Source organism: Mus musculus, chromosome 1 (genome assembly GCF_000001635.26).
Source record: "Mus musculus strain C57BL/6J chromosome 1, GRCm38.p6 C57BL/6J".
NCBI lineage: Eukaryota > Metazoa > Chordata > Mammalia > Rodentia > Muridae > Mus > Mus musculus.
Window position 1 is genome coordinate 88,402,104 of NC_000067.6, and position 27,753 is coordinate 88,429,856.

General features: G+C 45.7%; 1 protein-coding gene across 2 annotated transcripts; it reads left to right on the forward strand.

Annotated features, from left to right (window-relative positions):
• The first annotated feature begins 4,862 nt into the window (after positions 1 to 4,862).
• Spp2 (secreted phosphoprotein 2) lies at positions 4,863 to 26,197 on the forward strand. 2 transcript variants are annotated; one of them, NM_029269.3, is made up of 8 exons: positions 4,907 to 5,113; positions 5,214 to 5,338; positions 9,006 to 9,125; positions 10,148 to 10,255; positions 15,135 to 15,189; positions 16,284 to 16,334; positions 18,480 to 18,575; positions 24,219 to 24,335. In NM_029269.3, exons 1-7 carry the CDS (start codon positions 5,047 to 5,049, stop codon positions 18,563 to 18,565), a joined length of 612 nt encoding a protein of 203 aa, NP_083545.1. In that variant the 5' UTR covers positions 4,907 to 5,046; the 3' UTR covers positions 18,566 to 18,575; positions 24,219 to 24,335. The 2 variants fall into 2 exon arrangements, with proteins under 2 accessions (XP_006529981.1, NP_083545.1); XM_006529918.3 differs by lacking the exons at positions 10,148 to 10,255; positions 15,135 to 15,189; positions 16,284 to 16,334; positions 18,480 to 18,575; positions 24,219 to 24,335 and adding an exon at positions 26,141 to 26,197 and having other exon boundaries at positions 4,863 to 5,113.
• Positions 26,198 to 27,753: the final 1,556 nt, after the last annotated feature.

Genomic DNA, 27,753 nt, shown 5'->3' on the forward strand with positions numbered 1-27,753 from the left:
AGGGAGTGATCAGTACAGTCCTTCTATAGGGGCCACTCGGCTGCATTTAGACCAAGAGAATAACTAAGAGAATATCAGTGATAACAACTGTAAGTCCAGCATTTGGAAAACTGAGGCAGGAGGATTGTCTGAGGCCAGTGTTGGATATACAGGAAGTTCCTGGATGAGCCCCTTGATACAAAACAGTCAGCTCTGAAACCATATGTGCACAGACAAAAAAACAACTCAGGAGGTTGCACTTTTATCTTTGTGCACACATATACTTTGTAACAATAATAATAGTGAAAAATAAGCTATCAGTTTGAGAGTGGAGAGGCTACGGGAGGACTGGAGGTAGAAAGAGCTGGGGGAAAGTGATGTAATTCTACTGCAATTAAAAATGTGTATAAAACAACTTAAACTAAGAAAAATGTGGTTTTCTGGAACCTCACCTCCATTTGGTCTCTGATGAAGTGGTTCAACAATGTGAATTTGAAAAATAAAATGAAATGAAAAAAGGGGGTAACTTACAAGCCTCAGCTATTGGAGAACTGGAGACCGAATACCATAACTGTAGAGAGTTACATTGTTGCAGATCAAAGCCTGAGCATCTTTGGCTATTTTTAGCCTCTTAATTATTGTTGATTGTCCACCTCTGTGTCCCACCTAACATCCTTGTGACTACCAGGTAGGCCATTTGAAAATGTTAACTGAAGATAAGCTTCCACCAACCCAGAGCTAAACTAAGAATCTCTTCCAATAGTATCCAAGGCCCAGAGCAGAATCCCTCTACCTTGTCAACCCAACGTCTCCACTAAGGTATTATTAAAAATTCTTTGACTTGTAGCTTTCTTTTATTCTATAAAAAACTATAAAAACTTTATGAAAGGTTTCCACATCAGAATGTGTTACTTGGGCAACTTGAATCAGTGTTCCTGTGTAATAGCCATTCGTATTTGTCTCCAGAATAAATGGTCTCTTATTCCCTCCAAAACGAGAGCTGTGATCTCTATGGAGACATGCCACCTTATGGTGCACCAAGGAGTTGCCATGTTACCAAATATAGTTCCCAAAAGTGTCAAGTCTTCAAAATATCTTCAGATGGAGGTCATTCATTTCTTCAATGGAAGTCATTCAGTTCTTCAGTGGAGGTCATTCAGTTCTTCCATTTCCTTTACCCTTCAAGTGTTGCATGTGTGCTTGCTGATAGTGAAGATGGTACCAGACACAGGACTTACTTTAGGCCTTCAGTCCTGTACCTTCATGAAAGGACATGGGTTGGTAAGCTATCTCACTGCATCCTTTCCTTGTCTCCCCAAAAGTATCAGTAGCAGATGGAGGGGTGGACAGGGGCCCTTTTAAATTCCATATTGGAGGCTGAAGTTAGCACACACATGTGACTAGCTCAGCACAGACACTGTTAATGGCTTGTTTAGAGTTAACCCTCCTCCATCCCAGATGCCCTGGAGGAGTATATGTTGGTGCTAGCACACATTAACTACACTCAGCAATGTGAGGAATGTCTGCTCCCACACATCCAGAGCATGAGGGAAGAGTGCAAAGAGGTGATCACAAGAGACAGACATCACAAGCCCCAGAGACATCCCTTGATCAGAGAGCCAAGACTGAGCTCCGGGATGGCTAACCACCTCGGTTTCCCCCGCCTCCTGATTCTCCCTGTATAATCTGCTGGCTGGAATGTGAAGGCAGGAGGTTTTTTTAGGGTGTTAATCCACTGACTTCTCAGATTGCCAGGTCTTTACACAAAATGCAGCTTAAAGCCTGAATTCCTTTTTCTGCTCATTGGCATCTGTGGTGACAGGCAGAGTTACCACATTCAGTATGCCAGTTACAGGATGACACATGGGTGGGCATTTTAAAGAGAAATAGATTGTCTATGCTAACATCTGGAGCAGTTCTGGTCTTGAGACCCTGAGCTTAATTTAGTGTTCTTTCTTGCAGTTGTATTTGAGGCAGCCTCATGAGAAGCCGGTGCTCCGTGTAACCTGTACATGGCTGTCTTTCTTGTACAGGTTTCTCTCCTTCTCTTGATGCTTATGTGTAAATTCTATATTTAAGTCAACCTCAGCTTTGTTTCATAAAAGGAATAATGCTTAACCTATTTTAGAAAACCAAGAATATAGGGCTTATTAAGAAACAGTAATCCTTGCCTACCACATGTTAACCGGGAGCTGAAGTCACCACTCATGACTTTTGAGAAAAAAAAAAAAACAACTTTGTTTGTTTTTCCTTCTGCTTTTTATTTTCATATTTCAAATGGCAGGCTTCTGCTATTTCTTGACCTTCCAGATCTTTGTTGCCTGATTGCAGAGAGGGAGAACTTGGCTCTTCCCTGTCCCACCCCCAATCTCACCTCTGCACAGCTAAATTTCTTCGGGTCTTCATCCTCCCAGGACATCCACTTTACAATTTTTCCCAAATGTACCATGGCCGTGATGTGTGGTCTGTGATCCTGGCTACACTGTCCACAGAATGGTACATGTCCTTTTGTGGCTGTCACTAGGACCCTGTGACTCACATTTGCTTGTCTATTGTCTTAGGGTTCTAGTGCTGGGAAGAGACACATGACCACAGCATATACTGTACCGGGAAGCATTTAATTGCGGCTTGTTTACAGTTCCAGAGGTTTAGTCCATTTTCATCATGCCGAGGAGCATGGTGGTACCCGGGCAGACATGGAGCTAAGAGATAGCTGAGAGTTCTACATCCAAAACTGTAGGCAGCAGGAAGAGAGAAAGAGAGACACTGGGACAGGCTTGGGCTTTTGAAACCCCAAAGCCCACCTTCAATGTGGACACCAGAACCTCGGAACAGTGTTCACAGGGAGGTAAAATGATGTGGCTTCGGTGTAAACAAACAGCAGGAAGCTTTCTCAAAATCTTCACTTTCTTAGAAACCAAATTGCCTATGGTCCATCAGAATTGGAACAGAGGCAGGGGCACTGTGGAGGCACAAAGCTGTCCCTGTCAAGGGGACCAGAAGCAGAAGGAGCTAAAAAGGAAGTATTCCTTGGGGGTCCACCACCTTTGAGACACTTCCTTTGTGCAGGCCCTGCCTCCCAAAACAAATAGCATCACCAAGGGTCTATGGCAGTGGGACGGAGTGGTGGGGTGGGGAGCCGCATTTCATATTCAAGCCATAACACTCACAGGGGCAAAGTTCCCTGGCTGAGAATCTCTGTTCTGTATGTATTCTCATTTCTCAGGCATGGGTGTGGATCTGAATCACATGGAGAGAGAGGGAGAGGAGGAGGAGAGGGGGAGAGGAAGAGGAAGGGGGAGAGAGAAAGAGAGGTGGGAGAAGGGTTTGTCAAATAAAGGCAACTGGTCCTCTCTCTGGAGTCTCTGTTGGGTCCTTCTGGGTGGGTCTGGAAGGTACACATTTTCAGTGAAAGTCCTAGGTGGTGCTGAAGCTATCTGGGGTCTTTGCATGATGCCTATTCTGATGGCACCACTGACGTTTCCAGAACCCAGAAATACTGAGATGAGGACAGAAAGCAGACTCTTAGTGACGGAGCTCAGTTTAGCAATCGTGATGCTATAAGAAATCAGAAGGCAGCTGTGAAGTTCGTGGTTTAGGGATCAGTTGAAGATTCCATTTTTACATTTGTTCTAAATTTAGTGATCCCACCCCAGTGCAAATAATATGATGGGGAGGATGAGAAAGAGGAAATGACCTTGGAAAGTAATGCATCTTCATTTACGATGCAGCCATAGCCCATCGGTTCTTGCTCAGTGTGTTCCCAGGTACTCCTGTTAAATGGTCTGTGATGTACTTTATATAAATTTCCAGGGACTGTGTGCAGGGCTATACAATGCTTCACTTACTGCCACCCAATTTTGAATACTTTGACCGAGTATTTGGGGGCTGGAATAGCAGAAAATCACTGGGATGATGGAGGCACACATTTCTGCAAACCGGAGGAAGAACAAGAAATCACCATAGCATGAGCGTGACTGGATGGCTTATATTTAATCTTCTGGGTTTACAAGACATGATGGAATTCTGCAGGGGCATTTTAAAAGTCATTGCTTTCTAGCTTCCATCAGAGCCCACCCTGCACGCCTGGTGCTAACACTTAATTATAGCCAAGAGAATCTGAGAAATGCAGTGGTCCCCCCCTCCCTCACCCCAGCAAACGTCAAGCAAAATCAATAGCTCAGTGCTGGCAACAGGATGCTGTTGTTCCCTTCATCTCCTCCGCTCATCTGCAATTGCTTTTATTACTGCAGTTCATTTAATGAGTCCAGAGCGTTTGGAGCCAGATGGTGACATTAGTTCAATCTGGAAGACTCTAATGGAATTGAGTTCAAACCAGGTTAAAAGTAACGGAATTACAAATTCCAGTGGTCATTGTCTTGTGGTATTACGCTCTGGGTACTTGTTATACACCAGAAGTTAGCGCCAGCTTCAAATGAAAGACCTGAAAGACAGTTGAGTGAGACCTGGTGCACTCATACACTCACTCATCCGCTGCATGCTTCATTACTCTCCCTATCACAAACACGGCCATTGTGGTTTCTGAACCATGGCCTCTGTAGTGGAGGTGGCAGGCAGAGCTAAGCCAACAGGAAAATCACTCCGCGTGAGTGCAGTCTCTAGGAAGGGAGGACTCTGGCATTGAGAGGTGGAGGGTGAAGGATTTTGAGGACCTGGGAAAGGACTAGATGCACAAGCTTTAAAGTCACCGTTTTGTTGAGTCCACAATTATGTCCCCTCCCCCAAAGAACAAAATGCAAAGAGAGAAGATAAACATTATACAGGGAGACCCAAGCCTCTCTGAATGTCTCCTGCTGTGGGATAAAGTCCCTCGGAGAGGTCCAAACTTCAAAAGTGGCCTCAGTCTGGAATTTTTCCACAGGAAAAGTCAGCAGTAAATATTGACACCGGAATCAATCATCTCTACTGAGGTTCCAGATTGCTCCAGCCAGCCAGGGCAGCTAGGTCACAGGTGACAAGAATAAGACAGCCACCCTCTGAAAGAGCTGTCATCCAGAAGCCTGGAGAGAGGCCGTCTCCCTGACTCTGGGTCGCCATCCTCTCAGTATGGAGCAGGCAATGCTGAAGACGCTGGCTTTGTTGGTGCTGGGCATGCACTACTGGTGTGCCACAGGTAAAGGACACATGCCACCGCTGGCCACCTGCCCTAGGTGATCACAGCCCTCTCGGTGCCTCATCTCTCTCTCACTGTGGCCTGTGTGTTTGCTGTCTAGGTTTCCCGGTGTACGACTACGACCCTTCCTCTCTGCAGGAAGCTCTCAGTGCCTCAGTGGCAAAGGTGAACTCGCAGTCCCTGAGTCCTTACCTGTTTCGGGCGACCCGGAGCTCCTTGAAGAGAGTAAGTGAATGGAGATACCTCCCTGAGCCATTTTTTTACCACCCCCGCCCCCGTCTTGACTTCACCTACTTTGTTGAGTAGATTATTCTTCTGTTTACAATGATCACAGTCTGTCCTCTTCCATGCTGACTTTTTGGACTGAGAAGAGATTTAATTACATTTTGTTGTTGTTGTTGTCCCGAGGCTGTCAAAGCTTCCTGGGACATCTGATTCTTCCCTCTGTGTTTTCCCTCTGACCTCGGCTTTTCTCTGTGTGTGTCCTGGTTTGGGGTGAAGATCCCAGAAGTCCTTGTGATGCTGTTTGATTGGGAGGTGCTGCCTAATGAGAAAGAGACTCTCTCCCCACTCAGCATTGGGCTACCAGTGTTTATAGGAAAGAAACGCTGGCTTCTGAGTCCATGAAACCCACCCACTCTGGTGGACTTGATAGTGCTGTTTCCCGATCACCTAGAGAACTTGGGAAAGAGACATTATCTCGGGCTTGCTGTGACTCACTGTGGCCAAAGTGAGGGGGAAGCAGAACAGGATCATAGAGAGGCCTTTCTCCTTCCTGCTCCCTGAGGAGTCTCTCTGTCTTCTTATAGGCTTAACTGGGCTAACAGGGAGGTAGGGACAGACATGAAGAAGAAATAGGACTGACAAGCTCATGGAGACATGAGTAGAGCCTTGTGGTCAGCAGCCACTACCTCCACACAGAGGCCACATGGCCGCTCCTACTGGCTGCTCCCTTTTCCACCCTATTCTAGGCTACCACCTCTTACTTACACTCAGCTACTCCTCTCATACTCAGCTGCTCCTCTCACACTCAGCTGCTCCTCTGCTCCTCAACAGCATACACACTTCATTCTCCCAGCTCAACTGCATGTAAAACATGTCCCTTTGGTCCCCTTTTGCAGACACTGGTTCCAAGTTTTCTTTCTCCCAAATGCAAAGCAAATTTCATTGCTTTGGTTGCCTTTTCTAGCTGGATAACTGGGTTGTGAAGGTGTAGACTGAGCTAGAGTGAGCTGCCAGCCCCACCCAGCACCTGACTGTCAGGGTTCACACTGAGCACGCTGGTGGGGAGGCACTTAGAGGCAGGTGTAGGCAGCTGCTAGCCAAAGGTCAAGCTGCTTCTAGAAGAAAGCCTCATCAGAATGACGCTGCCTCTCCCTCCCACCCTGCTCATGCCAGCACCTAGGCCACATTCCGTTGGCACCGAATGCAATCTTCTTAGAATGTTGTAGAACCCATAGCTCCTTGCCAAACTTGCAGATCTATAGTTTACATCATTTTTAATTTAGCCATTGCTCACTACAGAACGAAACAGTTCATTGAATAGGAGCACAAGGACAGATTCAGAGAGAAGTAACCTGGGACACTGTGGACAGGTAACCAGTGAGCCACGGCCGACACAACATAATCTGACATGTGGCCATCTTGGTATAGTCATATGGGCCTGATCCCGGGCACCTAAAGATTAGCCACTCACAGATGTGATCCTAGCAGATGCTTAGTGTGGCACTTAGCTGTCTCTGTGTTGCCCACCCCATGCCTGCCTGTTCCTGAGCCACTTTTGCTCTTCCCCATCATTTGAGTCCCCATGGTCTTTCCTTGAGCTCTGCATTCCACAATGTCACAGGAAACAACTGCAAAGTTACGGAACAGAGATGGCCTTTACGCTACATCCCGCTATTCTGTTTCTCCTCTGTGTGAGACAGACCCCCTCACTAGTTGGGATGGCCTTTTGTCTCTGCAACCCCTTACAGCCCCACCAGGGAACAAAGATACTGACAGAAGGAACAGCAAGGCAGTAAAGTGTGGTGGGCTTCTTTTTGGCCACTTGCGGTCAAATGAGAGGAGAGATGATTAGCATAAAGATGGTGTTTGTAATCTGAAGAGAAGCAGAATATAAGATTCTGGAACTCTAGCCCTCTAGCCTGATCATGGGAAGAATTAAAAACTGAGTCTGAGAGAGAATGTTTAAGGTCTGGTCAATGGCTGTAGGCAACAGAAATTACTGTGGGTGCAAAGAAGTGTGGGTTGGTGCTTCATTCGGTAATGGCTTCCCACAACCGACAAGACCATGATTTGTCTGACATTCCCCCATCTCTCCCACATTGCAGTAAATGGCTCTCTCTCTCCTCACACTTCTCTGACAACAGGGGCCAGACTTTGTCCTGGAACACTGGGCTCTGCTTTTTCCTCAGACAATAAGCCCTCATCCTCTGAGTCTCTGTTTACATTTTTCCTCTTCTGGAAGGTTCCACTGAATCTTTTATAACTCAGCTACTCCCTCCCTAACTCAGCTACTCCCTCCTTTCTCTCCCATGTCCTCGTGCTGGCTGCCATTCTTCAGCATGAACTACCCGAATGGTCTTCTTTCATTTTCTGTCAAGCATCTACAGGGAAGTACCTGCTGGAATCACAGCTGCCTGATATCTTTTCTGCTCTGTCTCAGGTGCCCAGTGCACAGTGAAGGGCTTGGTATATCACAGCATCCCCTGTCCTCAGACCACCCAGGTTTTTTCAGGAACTTTGAAAGGTTCCCCAGGATGCCACCCTTGGTGGAAAGAATTAGAAAATGATGTAGATTCAATCATAGGTCAATATGTTCAACCAGGAGATGGCTTATAGCTCATTTTCTTGTTGGTAGACATGTGTGATGCCTTCGTTTAGAAAATGTCACTACAGGTCCAAAACAGATTCTTGCTGTTTTGTGAGACTGAACTTGCAAAGACTAAGATCATGGCTCCTGGGAAAGATTTAGAGTGAGGTTCCCAAGAGTCTTGGGGCACAATACTTTCATTGACACATTCAACATATAGCCTTGATTTTGTGAGTTCTTCCTTATTGGTACCTAATATAATATACATTGTAGACTCATTACCAGTGAACTCACTACCCACAGGCCTGGGATTCCCCCCCCCCCTGCAAAGAACTCTTATTGAATGCATGTATTTTCTACATAAGGCACATCAAAGTCTCTTACTCTTGATGCCAGGGGGCTTCTGTCACTACCCTGGGGACTAAGATGATCCAAAGAAAGCACAACAATACCTATCACAAGTTTCCCAACCAAATGTGAGCCACCATGTTCTGTGCACAAGATGGAACAAGATGGCAGGACCCCTTGCCTCCTCCTTCCCTTTACTTGAGGACATGTACATTGGGTGACTCAAAGTCATCACTAGTTTAGGAGCTACAAAATAATATTTGGTGACTAGATGAGCTCACAAGTCCAGACTCTGAGTACCAAGAAGGAGTTGTCAGTGTTGGCATTGGTGTGAAGGCACACATTCTGTCCCCCCTTCCCACTGCCTTCCTTCCTCTCTCCCTTCCTCTCTCCCTTCCATCTACTGTTATTTTAGGACAAGATCTCTCTCTATGGGCCAGGTTGGCCTCAAGCTGGGAACCTCCTGGCTCAGCCTTCCGAGTGCTGGGGTTGGAGGTGTGCCCACCACACACGCTTCTTTGGTTCCACCATGTTCAGGGTTGCATGGCTTTTCTCTATTGGTTTCAGTCTGAGTGCACACCACTGTACATATGCCAAGGTGACACATAGCTTTCCCAGTGAGTAGGTGACCCTGTTTATGGTTTCTCATTGGGCAGGAAAAAACAAATCGTATCTACTACCATGAAGTTCAAACACGTGTGTAATGAGAATCTGTGCTTTGCCTTTGTGAAGGTCAACGTCCTGGATGAAGACACATTGGTCATGAACTTAGAGTTCAGTGTTCAGGAAACCACATGCCTGAGAGATTCTGGTGATCCCTCCACCTGTGCCTTCCAAAGGGGCTACTCTGTGGTAAGTGACTCAGAAAGAAATGCAAGGGAGGACCTCACTACTTCCATGACCATGAGCAGACCAGGAGTCACCAAGGGAGCTTGGCCATTGTCTGTCTTCCATTCCGGCACACACTGGATCACCACGACATGTCCCGGCATGGGCTGTGTGCTCTGGGACTGAGGAAGTGAAATCCTGAGCTGTGGAATCTGCAGTCTTTGGTGAGAGTGGGCAGCTCTTTAACCCTTACTGTGCCAGTGGCCTGTTCTTTAAAGGACAGACAAAAATCCCCATTAAGTAGCATATGAGTCTCATGAGGTTTAAGATGGCTTATATCAGACATAGTGAGTGCAGAGACAGAGAGCCCATGGTGTGTCTCCCCTTCTCCATTCAGGTCACATGGTATGTCACATGATGCGTTCATTCCCTGTGGCCAGACTAGTCAGCTATAGTGTGACAAGACCCTCTCTGATCAGAATGAAGCTATCAGTCCAGAGCCAAAATGTTTTCAGCCAAATGAATGGCTCTCTGAGGACTCATTACAAAAGGAATAATTTTGTTATTTCTCTCATGAAATTTCAGTGGGGTTCTGTTTTGCAGAGGATGTTACATGCACATACTTCTAGCCAGATCTTAGGGCCAAATGACTTCTCCGTGTGTGTGTGTGTGTGTGTGTGTGTGTGTGTGTGTGTGTGTGTGTGTGTGCGCGCGCGCGTGCACGCGCGCGCGCGCATGCCATATAAACAAATATATGACATCTTTACCACTTGTTTCTATTAAAGCAAGAATGGATTCCAGACAGCCTTTTGTGCTCACAAGGAAAGGCAGCCTTTTCTCGGAGACTGGAATTAAGCTCATGGAGACATTTAAACAATTCCCCTTTTTTGTTGTTTGGTTCTGCAATGTGTTCGCTTTGGGAGACTGAACCACCGCTGTGAATCCCTCCCTTCTGCCTTGTTTGGCAAGCCCTGCAGTTTATTGTCTAGAGGCTAAGCTCTCTCACAGGGTGCTGAAGAAGTAACTCATGACTCTGTCTTTTCCAGCCAACAGCTGCTTGCAGGAGCACTGTGCAGATGTCCAAGGGACAGGTAAAGGATGTGTGGGCTCACTGCCGCTGGGCGTCCTCATCTGAGTCCAACAGCAGTGAGGAGGTATGATGGGGCCCTGTCTCCTTCTGGTTGTGTCTGGGAGTGGTCTCTGAAAGCCAAGCTATTTGATAAGACAACAGGAACACCATTCAGACACTGGTAGACAGAATTCTGCTCACACAGCTGGATTCCCCCTTGAATCACTACAGGCTCATTTTCCATAATCTTTACTTCTTTCCACTGCCCCCCCCCCCACCCCAGCCCCTGCAAACACAAAACACAGCAACAGAGCTCTCACATCGATTGGAATAAAAATTAGTTCATTTTGGAGCTAAAACTGAGTGACTGTGCCTGCAAGCATAGATTCCGATTGCCCCACATGCTATGTCCCAGCGTGATAGCTTGCTATTAATTTCATGTTTTCATAGGAACAAAGCAACGTGTAAAAATCAAGGTATTTTCAGATGTGTTTGCAGAAATTTCATGTAGGTGGGTAACAGCAAAGAAGGGAACTGCTATAGGCCATAGAGGTATCTGAGGTTTTTTAGCTTTGGGGTTGTTGGGAGCTAGGGATCTGGACATTCCCAAATGGATTTGGCTTGGTGACCACAAGATGTTCAGTTATACACAGAGGTGGGCAGTAAAGGACTATCTGGGGCTGAGATACCCCAGGTAACTTGACCCAAGGCTGAGACTTTCTAGCTTTCCACAATCACCATATTTTAACCAGTCTGTCCCTGTGTCGGTCAGGATTAACTAGTGCTGCTGCAGTTTCCAACCTGTGGGTCATGACCCCACTCACAGGGGTCATGTAAGACCATCAGAGAAAACATAAATATTTATGTTGTGATCCAAAACAGTAACAAGTTACAGTTATGAAGTAGCAACAAAAGTAGTTTTATGGCTGGGGGTCACTACAGCATGAAGAACTGTATTAAAGGGTTGCAGCACTAGGAAGGTTGAGAACCACTGCTCTTGGGGAACAGGACTGAGAGAATCAGTCTTTATCTGTCTGTCTATCCTGCCTTCTCTGTCTCTTTCTCGCCCTCCCTCCCTTTAACCCAATCTCTGTCTCTCTGTCTCTGTCTCTCTCTGTGTCTCTGTCTCTCTCTGTGTATCTGTCTGTCTCTCTCTTTCTCTGTTCAAAACTATTTGTTAGATATGTGCCCTAGGTCAGAATACTTGACCTTCATTTAACCTCCCTGATCGTCAATTTCTTCATCTGTTAAATGCTGAATAATGAGGACACTCACTATTAACAGAATTTTTAGGGCAAAGGCCTGGACAAGTTAGTTAGTTAGGAGCAACCCATTCCAATAAGCCAGCTAAAGAAATAGTCAAAAACAGACAGAGATTTATTTAAAGGAGCCACATTGAGAAGAGCAATATGCAAAATGGTCTAGTGACTGCCATCCCCCCAAGTCTATCTTTTGAGTCTAGACACGAGTCTTAAGAGTTAGAGAAAAAATTGGGGCAGAAGGTTAGAGGTATGCATTAGTAAATTATTCTTATCCTTGAATCCCCATCATTATTTCAGCCCCAATCTTTCCTACATTCTGGTTAATAGATTGATAATCTATTAATCACTGTCTTTGCCCAAAGGAACTAGCCTAGTTCCTATACAGGATGACTTCTGCTCCAGGATAATTGCCCTAGGGAGTCAGGATGGGATGGGGGAACCCTTCAAAGTTTGATCCTCCTGGAGTTGAAAGTGACCTCAGGTTTAGGATACTGATTCATCTTTGAGCCTTCAGCCTTGAAAGGGAATGAGCTAGGTCAGATAACCACATCTGGAGAGACTGGCGTGCTATATTCTATAGTGTAAGCAAGTGACACACGGGAGAAGGGGCCTTAGAATCAGTCTTTCTTCTTGCTTTTAGTTACTCTATGAGCCCAAATGAGGCCTGAGTGGATGTGAAATATCAGCTCCAGGGTCTGATGTATAACAGATGCTGAGTCAGTAGCAGAAGCCTTTTTGCCCCTGATTGCCTTAGAGACATGTACTAGTTACTTTACTGGTTGCTGAGACAAGGGTTGAGGGAGGGCATTCATCTGGGCTCACAATTTGAAAGCACAGCCCATCATGGCAGCAAGAACAACTTTAACTGTGACAACAGAAGCATGTGGTACTGGTCACACAGTGTCTGAAGTCAGAAGAGAGAGAGAGAGAGAGAGAGAGAGAGAGAGAGAGAGAGAGAGAGAGAGAAGACAGAGACAGAGACAGAGACAGAGACAGAGGCAGAAACAAAGAGATTCATTCTGATCAGAGAGGGTCTTGTCACTCTGCTGGCTTTTTCCTTTTCCTCTTTTTATCAGCCTGGAACCCCGGACCATGGCCCATCCCACTTGCATTTAGAGAAGGTCTTCTCTTACTTAAACCTCTTCATAGACTCCCCAGGAGGTGTGTCTCCTAGGTAATTCCTAGTTCTGTTAACGATCAACATTGGCCATGACAAAGTGGTTTGCAATATTACTATGAAATCAATGCTCTTCATCTGTGACCTGCTAGCACCCTTCTTCCTTGACTGCTTTCCATACTAGACCTCATCTCCTGAGGCAGAGGAATATTCATTTTCATCTGCCTCATTTATAATTGATACCAGATAGGTGCTCAGCAAATACTTGTTAAAAGAACACAAGAATGCTGTGAAAGAATTGGGAATACAGCACAAAGGACCCGTCTAGATTCCAATGGTGAGATTAACATCACAGTTACATACCAAGTGGTCATTCATTGTGGGATAATATCTTTGACAGGTGTTTACATCTTTTCCATTGTTGTACATCTGTGTGGAATAGCTTTATCCATGTCTTCTATTTTCATTCACTTTTCCAAGAGAGAACATTATACTAAAAGTGTATAAAACTCCAACTTCAAGACCTGCACATGAGCATTAATGTTGTCTATGGAGTTGGCACAGCCACCCCTTGGCTGTTTCATCATGAAGTGTATTTTAGGATTAGAAAGTCATGAAACCAATGATCAGAGACCTCAGAGTCACATGGGGACATCCTCCCAGTACAGAGAACAGAAACATTGTTGACTGATCTCAGTCACACTGCTGACTTCTGAGGGCCAACCTCCCAGGCAATTTCTGAGCTTTCCCAGTTTCTTGATGCTAAATACCAAGGGTCCCTTTACTGGATGGTCTGAGTTAACTCCTCTGATGTACCTGGGACATATTGTCCAGCTAATTCAGAAATGACCGGATCATATGAGGCTAAGGTTATATGTTTCTCCTACAGAGTCATTTTACTATTTATTTTTTACATATATTTTCTATGTAAACTGTGATTATTATTTTTGTGTGCTGCTAGGGACGGTATGCAGGGAAATTTTGTTACTGTGATTTTCTGGTGTATATGGTGGCTTGTAGGGAACTATAGAAGGTTGGGGCGAACCACACTCAGTTCTATTTGATGCTGGGGATTGGACCCAGAGTTTCGTGCCTGCTGGGCAAGTGTCCGACTGACCAAGCTACATTCCAGCCCCATCTTTTTCCTACTTGCATCCTTGGCACTCAGGAGGCAAAGGGAGCATTCATCTCTAGCTGACGTCAGAGGAATCTTCAGCCATTGCTCTTCTTGGCCTGGCTAAGGTCATGTGCCTCTCCCAAAGATACCATTTCACTTTTTATTTTTACATATATTTTTGATATATATCGTGATTATTATTTTCGTGTGGTGTTAGGAATGGGATGCAGGGCTTCCTAAACAAACTATGTTTAGCTCTGCCACTAAGCTACATCCTTAGCCCTTGGTGTAATGTTTTTTTTTTCCTTTCATTCTTAAGCAATGCCACTAAGCAACAATTCCCATGTCATTCAATCTTGTACACATGTGCAGTTCATAGGGTTGGGTATGTTTGCGTGCTGGTGGTCAAGTTGCTACCGCTATTGATATTCAGAACACATTCATCATATGGAGAGGAGGCTCCTGAGATGAATCCTTCCCTAGTCTACATTCTCCCACCCCTAGCAAATACAGATCTGATCTCTGCATCCACGGTATCTTCCATCCTGATCATTTCATATAAAGAGCCCCATATAGCATGTGCCCATTTGTGACTTGCTTGTGTCACTTAGCCAGATGTTTTGCAGGCTCATGCATAAACATGTTTGTGTGTAATATGGAAAGGGGTATGAAGGTGTCTCATTCCTTTTCATTGTGAAATAATTTCCTGTTGTGTGGATATGCTATATGTGATTAATCTGAGCACTAGCTAGTCAACATGTGAGATGTTTATATGTATTGGCTATTATCAATAGTGATGCTGGGAGTGTTTGTGCCACACGTTTCTGGGGATACATAGTTTTAATCCTGTTGGGAATGGAGATGCTGAGTGTGCCCCCTCTATCCCTTCTCCCACCTTTTTTCCTTCCTTCCTTCCTTCCTTCCTTCCTTCCTTCCTTCCTTCCTTGCTCTTCTCCCTTCTTTTCTTTGTGTGTGCGTGGGGGAGGGGGGCAAGGTCTCATTTTATAACCCAGGTTAGTCTTGAACTCATGACCTCCCCGTCTCTATCCCTAGACTGCTTGGATTCAGGCCTGCACCACTGCACCTGTTTTCCATGTGTTATCATCCCTTTAAATTATTTTAATTTATTAATTTGTTTGTTTATTTTATGTGAATTGGTCTTTTCACTGCATGTATGTCTGTGCTCAACATGTGTGCCTGGTGCCTGAGGAAGCCAGGCTGTAGTTCCAGATGGTTTTAAACTGCCATGTGGATGCTCGAAATTGAACCTACGTCCTCTGGAGGAGCAGCAGTGCTCTTAACCATTGGGCCATCTCTCCAGCCTCTTTCTGTCCTACTGTGTTTTCTTGGATGTACACATTAGATGCCACTGAGAGTTACCCTTATTTCTCTGAATGCATTAAATATCTGAGCCCTCTATGTAGTGCTTACAGCTTTCTCTTTCATCCTGATGCTTAAATTTCTTTAGATGATGTTTGGGGACATGGCAAGATCCCACAGACGAAGAAATGATTATCTACTTGGTAAGTTGATTTCTGTTACCATAATATTATTTGCTTTTCCTTCATACAACTTCCTAACACAGTTCTCTGTGAATCATTTAAAGCTAGATATGTCTAGTTCTCTTCAGATAACCTTTGAACAATTAAAGTCATTACAAAAAAGCGAACACCTGACTTCATTTTTACTCCCCTCTTATCTCACTGGGTAGTGATGCAACCCTTCTCTTACATATTTCTACAGAGTTCCACATATAGGCTCACATGCAGTGGTCCCACATGTCTGCAGGTCGGGAGGGTCAGAGTCAGTTTTCCCCTTCTGGTTTGTTTCTATCACTGGGATAAAATATCACAACCAAAAGCAGCTTGGAAGGGAGGGGCTTATTCATCTTCAGCCTGTCATGAAGGGAACACGAGGTAGGAACTTGAAGGCAGGAACTGAAGCAGAGGCCATGGAGGGGTGCTGCCTACTGGCTTGCTCTCTATAGCTTCCTCAGCCTGGTTTCTAATGCAGCCCAAGACCACCTGCCCAGGAATAGTAGCACCCACAGTAGTCTGAGCCCTCCCACATCACTCATCAACTGAGAAAATGTCCCTCGGACTTGTTTAGGGGTATTTAGTCAGCCAAGGTTCTCTCTTGTCCAATGACTTAACTTATGTCAAGTTGACAAAAAAGAAAAACAAGGCAAAACAAACAAACAAACAAAAACCCAACCAGCGTGCGCATTAAGAGAGCCTCGTTTTTAAGCTTTTTCTCCCTTCATGCACCATCCAAGTTGCAGGGTCTGGTGTGTGGTTGTGTGCCTGATCAGGGTAGACTCAGCAGTCTCCAGCCATGTGATTAGCATGCACGTCACAGTCTCTCATGCTGTCTCTGTTGGGTGAGAAAAGAATCTCCATTCCCCCTCCCTGTACAATGTTTAACTGTAAATGCCATCCGTGTGCTACCATTTGGAAGCCATTTTTAAGACTTTCTGCTGAGTCTTCATATCGGTGTTAATGTCAGTAAAATTCTCTGCTGTACTACGTGGCCCCTCTGATTAAGGAGGATATCCACGGCTTCAGGTCCTCTGAAGTGGGTGGAGGGGTCTGGCCTGATGAGTGCTAATGTGTTACAGGTTTTCTTTCTGATGAATCCAGAAGTGAACAATTCCGTGACCGGTCACTTGGTAAGTGGTCTGTTTCCTTCCGTGAAACGCCACTAGAAACTTTGCTGAGCAGCAGGGGCCACACTGGAGCCATTGCATAGGGGATAGACCCTGAATTAGGAAACCATTTCAACAAACAAGAGCATGAATGCATGTACTTGCTTTGTAAATCAGGAAAAGATGACGTGGAGGCCCTTGCTCACAGAAGTTATCAGAAATCAAATGTTAAGTCAGCCTAAAAAGTCACCACTTGGCTTTTCTTCTTGTCCCACCTTGGACATTTTCTGGGCAGCCTTCCCTCTGACTATCTCCCTCCTTTACCAGACTTGGCCAGACTTCTCAGTAAATGGAAGAGACTGGGACTTGAGTCCCTTCCCTATGAGGTCAGTTTCCTTATTCAGTCTCCTGGGTGGCTCTGCACACTCCGTGTTCTCTGCTTTTACCCGGAGGAGTTGAGTATGGAAAAGACTTGGTGTGAGTTGGCAAATACAGAGCATATACCCACACTCGCTGCCTACTAAGGCTTCCTCCTTTGGCCCTCACTTCCAGGCTGTGGCCTCACTGTCTTCTCCCCCGACTCCCTGCAGGCTTCTGTAAGGTATTTCTCTCTGTTTCTACAGATCCTTTTCCAGTCAATGGTCCTAACATCTCTGCAGGCAGGCAAGGAAGAGTCAGGGTGGACCTTGTTGTCCCCAGCCATGTGACTAGGACAGAGATCAGGACTTTGAACCTATCTGTTCTTCTACACCTGTGCATTCTCTACACTGCTCTGCAGCATTGTGAAATCCACCCTGTGTTCAGAGCCCTGCCACAATAATGACATGACACTGATACTCAAACATTAGGGAGCTCTGGGTCCCAACTTCATGCTCCAGTCGATCCTGTGTGACAGGAATTAAACCTAAAACTTAAGTTTTAAAACCCCTCTCCAACACACACACACACACACACACACTCCCACAAGGCTTGTCTCTTTTGGAGAACACGCAGCTGGCATAGCCATCACTGCTACTGACATGCTCTTTGGCACAATTCTTTCAGAACTGTCTTCAGGATCCATGGCCTATTCCTTGAATGTTTGCCACGGTAGCAACTGTTTTATCTTGGGTTTTGATTCTGGAAATGGTCAAAAACAGGAGTTTAATTGACAGTTTAGATTGATAACCTACATGAGGGCTTTATTCCCAATTGCTACATACCAACACATCTCCAGATTCAGCATCTTGGACAGCAAACTGTAACTGTCTTGTAGTTTCTGGGGCTAAGGACACAGGAGCAGGTGAGCTGGGTCTCTGTTCCACCATATGAAGTGTTGGGAAAGCAGCTGATTGGTGCTTTCGGCTGATGTTGACTGGGGTCAAAGGATTGGTATTCAAACTCCTGACTTGGTTGTTAGAAGGTTTCAGGTCCCCATGGGCTTTGTACTGAAAATTAGTTTTTTTACGATATGGGTATCTTGACAGGGATGTGTGAGTGTCTTTAAAACATGTCAGATTTCCCTAGTGGTGAGAGACCAGAAGAGAGAGACAGAGACTCAGAGGCAGAAAGAGACAGAGACAAAGAGACCCAGAGACAGAAAGAGACAGAGACATAGTTAGAAGGAAATACACACACATGCACACACACACATATGCATGTGGAGAGACAGAAAGAGACAGACACGGAAAAAATACACACAGAAAATGAAAGAGACAGAACATAGTTAAAAGGAGAGAGAGACAGAGAGAATACAGTACAGATGTAAATTCATGTGATTAGCCCTCTTGTGTGTGTCAGAAGGCATCTCTAAGCCACCACTTAACCACACTGGGGGACTTGGAGCATCATTAATGCAGATGTACAGCTGTCTCAGAGATGCCTCTGAACATGATGATTTCATTTAATTTCACAAACGTGTGTGACAAGCATGGGGCAGTTTCCACAGATGCCTTAAAGAGAAATGTGACAGTTCCTGCCCTCGAGGGCTTGCAGCTGAGAGTGTGACATGGGCTGTGGAGTGAGAAGTCAGCTCTGGGTGCCACTGTGACGTGAGAGGGCTGGAGGCTTGTTGAGGAAGGCAGGAGATGGTGCCTTGGGTGTTCTGTGGGCAGCGAGGGCTCAGGTTGTGTTTGCCTTGGTCTCATCCATTTATGCCTGACAGAGTCTGCTTCTCCCTTCCATCCTTAGAAATCATGAGGAGGGGACAGCCTCCCGCCCATAGAAGGTTCCTGAACCTCCATCGCAGAGCAAGAGTAAATTCTGGCTTTGAGTGACATCCTGGAGGTAAGGGACATGTATGACTATTTAGAAGCAGAAGAGACTTAGAACAAGTGCCATGGTATCCTTTCCAGACCCTTTAGTACCCACTCCATCTTCTATTACCTCCTACCTCCTCCATCCATCTTGCTGTGCATCCATCTTGTGAGCTCCCATCTTCCCCTCATGGCATCTGCTGTTACTGATATGACCAAGTTTCTCCACTTTTCCAAGCCACAAAGAGAATATCTCCTGGTCTTCCCAGCCTCTCTACCCCAGTGTTGCCCTCCCTCCATCTTTCCCAGGAGGCTCCGTAATATTTTTATGAAATCCTTTTTGACTTTTCCTTGTCATCTCAACACTGGTGGCCACTTATACTCTCTCAGCCCAGTTCTTTCTTCCCTCTATCGATTACTCTGTCATCGCTTCCTCTTCCTTGATCATCACTGTCATTGATGTGTAGCCTATCTTCAAATGGGCCACACACTCCCATGATCTGGGTCCTTATGTCAACTGTCTGCTAGGGTCATTGGCTGTGGCTGGACTGTGAGATCTGGAAATTCTGCTGGCTTCCTTTCTTGGTTGATGCCGTTGCTACCAACTTCGTTTTCTCAACTTATGGATCATGGGAGCATCAGTGAACCTCCTCTGTCCTTCCTTGTCTCCTGGCATCTGTGGAGTGCGGGGTCGTTTGTTGTATTGACAGATTTATCTAATATCAGCCTGCCATTTCCTTCCCTCGATACTAATGGACTGAATGCATTCTGGCCTTGGGACCTTATCCCACACTGCCTGCCCAGTCTGCTGTCCTTGTGGGCTAAATCAGAGCTGTGCAAACTCCAGACACTGAGCAAATCAGAGTAATGTATTGTACACTCTCCCCCAGTGCTTTGGGGGAATGGTAGACTGAGCCCTGATCTACTAAGCCGTCACCCAGTACGGTGGAGTCTCACCACTCTACACACTCTCCGGTGCCAGGATGAGAGAAAGCAGAATAAGTATTCTGAAAACTCCAAAGGGACTCCACGAGGGAGACACTTAAAAGGAAACTTAAGATACAATTGCAGGAGCTGGAGTGACGGCTCAGCAGTTAAGAGGACTTGTGCTCTCCCAGAAGATCTGGGTTTGATTCTCAGAACCCACATGGTTCCACAGAACTCACAGCCATGTGTAATTTCAGTTCCAGGGGATCTAGCACCCTCTTCTGACCTCCATGGGCACCAAGCACACTTGGTACACACACACACACACACACACACACACACACACACACACACACACACACACGTGCAGACATTCATAAATAGAATGAATAAATCTTAACAATTTTAAATTATATTTAAAATGCAGTTACAGGTGTGGATTCCGGGCACCGACGTTTACAGCACACACACATTACTACCGAAGCCTCGGCATCCGTGTACTTTACATCTTTAAAGAAAACATTGATTGATTTTATGTGTATGAGTGTTTGCCGGTGTGTAAATGTGGGCAACCTGTGCATGCCTGGGGCCCTCATGTGATGGGAACTGAACTTTGGTCTTCTGCAAGAGCAGCAAGCACTTTTAACCACTGAGCCCTGTCTACAGCTCTCCGCACGTGTTAGAGTGTAAACAGCACCGCCTGCTTTCAGACACGATCTGAGCGCCCCAGCATAGCTCACAGCAGCCTTACTGCTTCAACTCTGTGCACACCTCTAGCTTTGTCCTTCCCATACCCACCCCACCCCTGAGCTCCCAGTGATGCCCAGGTTCAGTTTCCAGCACTTGAATGGTAATTTACAGCCGTCTGTAACTCCAGTTCCAGGGGATCCAGTACCGTCTTCTGGTCTCTGAGGGCACCAGACACACTCGTGGTGCGCATACACACATGCAATCACACTCATAGGCTTGTTGAGAGCGGATCCAGGGAGATTCCTGTCACCTTCATCCAGGGGCCCTGCTTTCAGTCCATGACACAGGGCACATCTCTGCTCACTGTGTTTCTTTTGAGCTGGGATCTTTCACTTTGGGTTTTTTTGAGAGACGTTTTCCAGAAAGGCAGCTAAGCGTGGCATAATTAATTTTAACAACTTATGATTTGAAAGAAGTCAGCTGACATTTTACTAAAATGGAGAGAGAAAAAAAAATCCACTGTGGATGAAAGACGCAAGTGGCAGATTTTCTTTTTAATCTAAAAATAAAAACCAACTTCTTGCTGAGATCAAGAAACTCGTCATTTTGAAGAAAGAAACTCATTGTACTCTTTACATACATGCAAAGACCTGCCCTGTGCCCTGTCAAGCATCTGGAGAGGGGAGGGGTTTGAGAACAGAATTTTCAGTAGATGAGCGTGCTTTGCTTATTAATGATATGATTCCACCGACTGTGCATGGATGTATGTGTTGCAACAGAGTGGGATCATCTAACATCTGTGGAGAAATGAATCACCCAGAACACATGTCTTCAGATGCAGCACAGCCTGGAGACCAAGTGCAGCAGCCTCGGCCTGTCCACCGATTGTCACTAGTGTCCCAGTTACATCTCTGGCCTCATGTGACCTTTAGCAGGGCAGGTTTTGAAACAGCCCACAGTGTTGCCTAGGGTCATAAAATGAAACTAGTAACGGCCATACTCTTGTTCTACTGAGGAGGCAGCCCCAGTGTGCTCCAGGCTCTGCTGATCTCTTTCTAAACCTGCACCACTGACTCTGACAGAAATCCAACCCTGAGATCGAGGCTCAGCACCTGCAAGGCTATTTGGGATGTTTTTGTTTGGTGGGTTTGGTTTTTTATTTGTTTCTTTTTCTTCCCATTGAGCCATGGATTCTTTGCAGATGTCTTACTGGTTATCCTTATTGTTTTAGTTCAATGACTAGTGAAGATATCCCGAATGTCTATATAAGGTTACTTATAAAAATATCCCTATTGATTTCATTAAATAATCAGGGTAGGATGGGTGGATGGTTGGTCTTAGTGAGCTTGCTATTCTAAAAATGTGAATCCCATTTTCTCTGTTTTATCATGAGCCTGCCTTAGTCCCTGGATTAAACTAGAAACTGAGCAAGTGTGTCTATAATCTAGTAAATACCATTCCAGTCTTCTCTAAGGTTGCCAGAAATGATTTAATACTAGAGTAGAGAGTAAAATCTAGTACTTAGTAAAAGAGTCGTGATGTTGTTGGTGGGATTCTAAAATACATAGTTTGGAAAACCAAGGTCCAATTCCCGTGTTGCAAAGGGTCTGCTTCTTTATCTTTGTAGTTAGGACAGTTCTGTCTTGGCAATTATGGACTGGCCGAAAGAATCTGAGCTGGGGTGTTTTCCTTTATGCTTCTCTGTGGCTGGCATTGGGATTGTTAGCTTGTGCCTAAGAGCAGTGTCAGAGGCGGGTCTGATGGTGGTTTTGGCCCATAAGTCAATGACAAAAAGATGAGTGCCCCGATTTTTCCACAGCCACTGTTGATTCCTTCAGCCACTGTTGATCAAATGTCCTCTCTGCACCTAGAGAGAGCATGACTCACAAATATGCTTATTGCCTTTGCACCCACTGTCTTGTGTCAATCACATCACATCATATCATATCCTATTGTATTGTATCACACATTACCATACCATATCATATCATATCATATCATACCATATCATACCATAGCATATTATAGCATACCCTACCATACTATATCACACTGTATCGTATCATATCATATCATATACCTGCCATATCATATCATATACCTGCCATATGATATCATACCATACCATACCATATTATATCATACCATATCATATCATACCATACATATCATATCATATCATATCCCTGCCATACCATATCATATCCCTGCCATACCATATCATATCATATCATATCATATCATATCATATCATTTCATATCATACCATACCATGCCGTATCATATTGTATTGTATTGTATTAAATCATTTGTTTCTTAGAGAAGGGAAGCAAGGAGGTCAGAGAGGCCCTGCTCATAGAGGTAGTGTTGGGATTTGAATTTATCTTCTTATGCCTGCTTCCCACGCGTCTGTTTTCTTCTTGTGATACATCTGTATACGAAACTTCAATGCTTGAGATACATTTGCCATGTGCTGAGTGGCACTATATGTACTCTTGCCAAGTAGCCAGCCACAGCTCTGTGTGAGCCATGTACTTACCACCACCAACCAGGTGGGGGCACTGTTCCCTAACACCTGAGGCACGTTGGCCTTTGGGGAGTGATTTCATTGTTCATGTTTCAGACTCACTGGTGAGAATTTCTTGTTATGATCTCCAGAACATGCTTACCTACAGAAGGAGCGAGACTCCACAAAAAGAGTGGGGGACCTGCACGGGGGCCCCAGAGGCAAAACCTGACCACACCCCATTCTCCACTTTCCCCTGGCTCTCATTCCTGCCTGCTCTGCATCTCTTACCAATGCTCTACCACATACAGTGACTTCCCAGGATTTGCAGTGGTTATGCTTTGATGTGCTTGCCTGGGGTCGATCCGATCCATCCCTCCAGGTTGAACTTAGTATGCAACAGCATGCCACCCACTTCCACTGACTACTCCACTCCAAGCTTAAACCAAAGTTCTTCCTTAGAGACCCACCTGTCTCCCTCATGGCTGTGACTAGCATGCCACAGACATCAGTTCAGGCTTCCTTCCTTCCTTGCCCCTCTCCATGTTCTTGGCTCCTCTTCCTTTCTAGCTGAATGTGTCCCAACTCTTCCTGGCAGTTCTTGTTGCCCTCAAAGACTCAGTCACTAAGTCCCCTTAATACAAGTTCCAGGGAACCCTATTAACCTGAAGAATGAAGTCTGAGGTCCTGAGGACTATGGCATATGGGCAGCCCCCCACCCCAGTGTGGTCTCTGTCTGCACCCCTTATTGACATCCTGCCTTCCTCTGCCTCTGCCTCACATGGATGTCTCACACAGTGTGCAATCCCCACTAGATCCTGGGTCTCACGTTCATCCCCAGGTCCGGTCCAGTTCACCTGAGTGCACCTCACTCTGCACTGCCCTTTTCAGGGGCTGATTCCCCCTTGTCTCTGTAGTCAGGCATCTAGAATCTCATTTACAGTGCGTAGTAGGGCGACATTCATCTTCTCCACTGGCTTATGACTTTAAATATTTGGGGAAGTCAATATCGTGTCTTTTTTTTTTTTTTTTAATCTTTACAACCCTCCTTAAATGTTCCACACACTCTTGCTTACTGCACAGATTAACTGATGGGTGGCTGAGCGGATAGATTTGTGGAAATTTGGTCTCTAGCCCTATCTCCTCAGACTGTCACAGCCTCTGGCCAGCCACTGCTTTGATTGGCCCCTCTGTCTCTCATTCACAGACTGATGCCTGGCTAGAGCCCCTGCAAGGAGTTTCTCTGGTCTTCCCTGTTTTGAGACATGAGTTCCTATTCTGTGGCTGTGTCTCTGTCCCCTGATCAGGCTACCTCATCTACCTGTGGTGTTTCTCATCCTGTCTTTGGTCCAAAGCAGGCTGCTCAATGTGGAGCTGTTCAAATCTCCTGTAGCATTTAGATCACTTTCTGAGCAGTGCCCAAGCATCCCAGGCTGAGCCTCCAGCACAGGGATGCTAATGCACACTGTGGTGGTCTAACCTGCCCTTCCTTCTCAGGGTGCAGATGCATACTATGGTGATCTAACCTGCCCTTCCTTCTCTCTTGAATAGATTTCATGAAAGAAAGAGAAGCAGAAGCTGAAATGAAGAAAGGCATGGAGAATGGTGTCTTTTTCCTTTTTATAATCTCCACTCTGCAATAAAGATCTTTCCCTTCCTTTACTGCTCTCTCATTGTCTGGTTTGGAATAGAGCATCACTAAGTATCCAATTTCAGATTAGAGCATCACTAAGTATCCAATTTCAGATGAGAAATTGATGTTAGGAGGCATGAGGAGGATGCTAGGGATGGAGGCTCACAAAGTAACTATGTTTCGAGTGTTTTCAGCCAATTGACAATAGATATTAACATCTTGTTAAAAGCAAGCAGACTCAAGCATCCTGTTGTCTTTCTTTGTAAGTCATCATGGTGACTTTTAGGGCAGGAATACTCTCCCATATGATACAGACAACATGGTACATAACACCATTTGCTCCTTAAGCCCCAGAGAATGGATGAGACGGCACACACCCATGCAGTGGGATGTGACTGACCACACAGCAGCCTGGGTCATCAGGTGGAGAAAATGCTGACACAATAGCGCAATCTGCTAATAACAGAGAACATCTTTGGTGGGAGAACAGGTTACTTTGTACACTGTCCTGTGTTTCTGTACACATAGAACTGTTCCAAGAATAGTTTAGTGGACTGGGGAGACGGCTCAGTGGGTGGGATTGATCAATGCCCATAGGAACCTGAGTTTGAATCCCTAGATCTCATCTATTTAAAAAAATAAATAAATAAAACCAAGGCTAGGTATGGCCACACATGCCTATAGAGCTTTGGGTTCAGCAAGAGATGCTTCTCAAGGAAATAAGGCAGGGAGTGAGGGAGCAGGGTACCTAGGATCTTCCGCTGCCTTCTGTGCGCTTATGGATTTTAACTAAGAAAAAAATTGATTAAGTGGCTAAAGAGTAAGACTCATTGCAATCGACCACTGTGCCTATAGGAGCACCACATACTACTACTGCATTCCTTTAGATTTCTTAGTCTAATAAATTAGCTACAGAATGAAATATCCTCCAAAGTGGGCATTCCCAACAAACCCGCCTAGGGAATAGGGCTCATCCCCAAATCTGCCTCCTTTGGACATCATTTGTGGTTTGGTGTGAGTCGTGTGTGTGTGTGTGTGTGTGTGTGTGTGCGTGTGTGTGCACATGTGTGTGCCTGTAAAACTGTGAGATGGCATCCGTTCTCCCATTAAGAGTTTAGCATGTTGGCACAGCAGTGCTTGTTGGTGACCCTTGAGAAGCTAAAACAGGAGAACTCTAAGTTTGAGACCAGCTTCAGCTTCGTGGTGAGACCTACTCTCACAGAGTTGCTTGTGCCAGCCTTCTGAAAATGACAGCAAGTCAAGATGCTATACAGAATGCTTCTTATATGCAGCTACCTGGCACTTACTGAATGTGTTTCAGGTTTGGCTCCTGCTTGTATCCTGTCATGGTATTTGTTTCAGACACAGACACGTTGTACTGAAGACTGAAGAATTAAAACGTGTTGGGGAATGGCGCTGGTCTGGAGGAGATGAAGATATTCTAAAGATACATGTTTAACCAACATTCATAAAACATAAACTCTCTTCTGCCTTTATAGTTGAATCCAATCACTCCCTCTACCTTGGTAAACTCCCACACTCTGGGCCCACCAGAGTCCTTATCTGTAGACATCTCTGCAGGGCAGCTGTGATTTCCCTTATGGTCAAAATAGGCTAAAATTTACACACAATTTTGTTATGAATCTACATAATTATGTAATTTCCCAGTCTTTGAATTTACTGCACATTTCTTCCACATTCCTCTGGAGAAGACAGCAGCAAACATACATAGGTGTGAAATGGGTGGCCCTTGCTCCGCAATTGTCATTGGTACTGGAGCAAGCCGGAGGCAGGTGTGAACTGTCATTGTGAGTCTGTCTGTTCCTTGGGAGAGTGAGAGCCAGCACCCGCACTGAGCATGCCTAGATGCACAGCAGTGTAGCCCAGGCCTTCTTAGAGGGTAGCTTTTCTGCAAGTATTCACCAGCAAGCTAAAATATCAACACGGTTGATGGAGAAACTGGGTTCGCCAGCTGCTGCCGTCAGTGGAGACATTAGGAAGATGGACTGAGCTGGTGAGATTCATAGACTCCGAGAGTCCCCGGCCAAGGTTGTTTGCAAGAGCTGATGTGATCACGGCCCTTCAGAATGATGTGAGGTATTTTCGATTAAACAAGCCAGCCCCTTAGCTGTTCTCAGGGGTGGGGCTGAGGAATGCAGTCAGTGCTAGGACTCTCTCTTTTGACTCTGACCTCAGTGGAAACCACAGAGCAAGACAAACAGTGACAACCCTTGCTACAAGAATGTCATTGTGCCACCATCGGGCTTCCAGCAGAAAAATTCTGGCTTCTCTCCAGAGGCAGGTGTGTGGGAGTCACCTGCCAGAAGTGATCTTCTCCCCCTCCCCGCCCCCGTTCCCCCCAGAATCAGCAGCCACATCAAGCTGTTGCCTTCTATAGAGGTCCTGGGAATCTGCTGCACACAGCCCTGTGGGGCTGTGTTTACTCTCTTGTCATTTCACGTCTGGGAATGAAAAGTCGCTCAGAGGTTAATGCTTCCCTCATGTTCCATCCCTGGAATGTCTCAGTGTGGCCTGGCCTGTTGACAACATGGCATGCACCATATTGTCCCTATGTCACCTGGGACACTCTTGTGGGAAAGAGCTGGCTGGTTGGTTCCCATCCATGTGAGGGCTTCCTCGGCTTGGATGTCGGTCAAGGTCTTCCTTAAGTTTAGAGGGAATGTCCTCAGACTCTCCGTCCTGTGAGGTTTTTGTGCCCAGGTTGGCAATAAAAGATGGGATTCTGATTGCGCATCTTACAGTTCTGCACACATCTTACAATGGTGGGTCTCATTTCTTTGGTGGTTAACGGGCTGGCTGTTGATCACTGGAGAGAGTTTGTGGAGGAGAAATGTCAGTGTCTTGAGGTGAGAATTACTCTGAGGGTTGAATCCTTGCTGCTGAGGAGCCCAGTTCTAGACCAAGTCCTTCAGGATGAAGCTAGAGTTAAATCTGACTAGACTGATTGATTCTGAGTTTTCAAGACTGACTCTATCTTCCCCTTCTCCTCCTCTCCCCTCCCCTTCCCTTCTTCCTCCATTTTCCCCCGTCTAATGCTTGTTACATTAGATGCCTGAGAAGGGAAAGGAGAATCTGGGTGAGGACATAAAATTTCTAGACACTGAGCAGAGCCCAGTGACCTTTGAAGTCTAAGCACAGCCTGCAAGAGGTGCAGTGTGGTCAAGGGCCCCAGCTGGGGTTGCTATAGTAACAGCATCAGCCACCAGTCCAAGTAGCACATGATCTCCTGTTGTAGTGCATCCCAGGGGCTTACAGAATGACTTAGGAATAGGAAAGAACCAGAAATATCTTATTCTGTCTGGGCTGCTATAACCAGATACCACAGAGTGAGCAGCTTAAGCTACAGAAATGTAGTTTTTGTGGCTCTGTGTCTGGGGAGGCCATGATCACACTGTCATTAATTTGGTTCCTGGTGAGAGCTCAGTTCAGGGC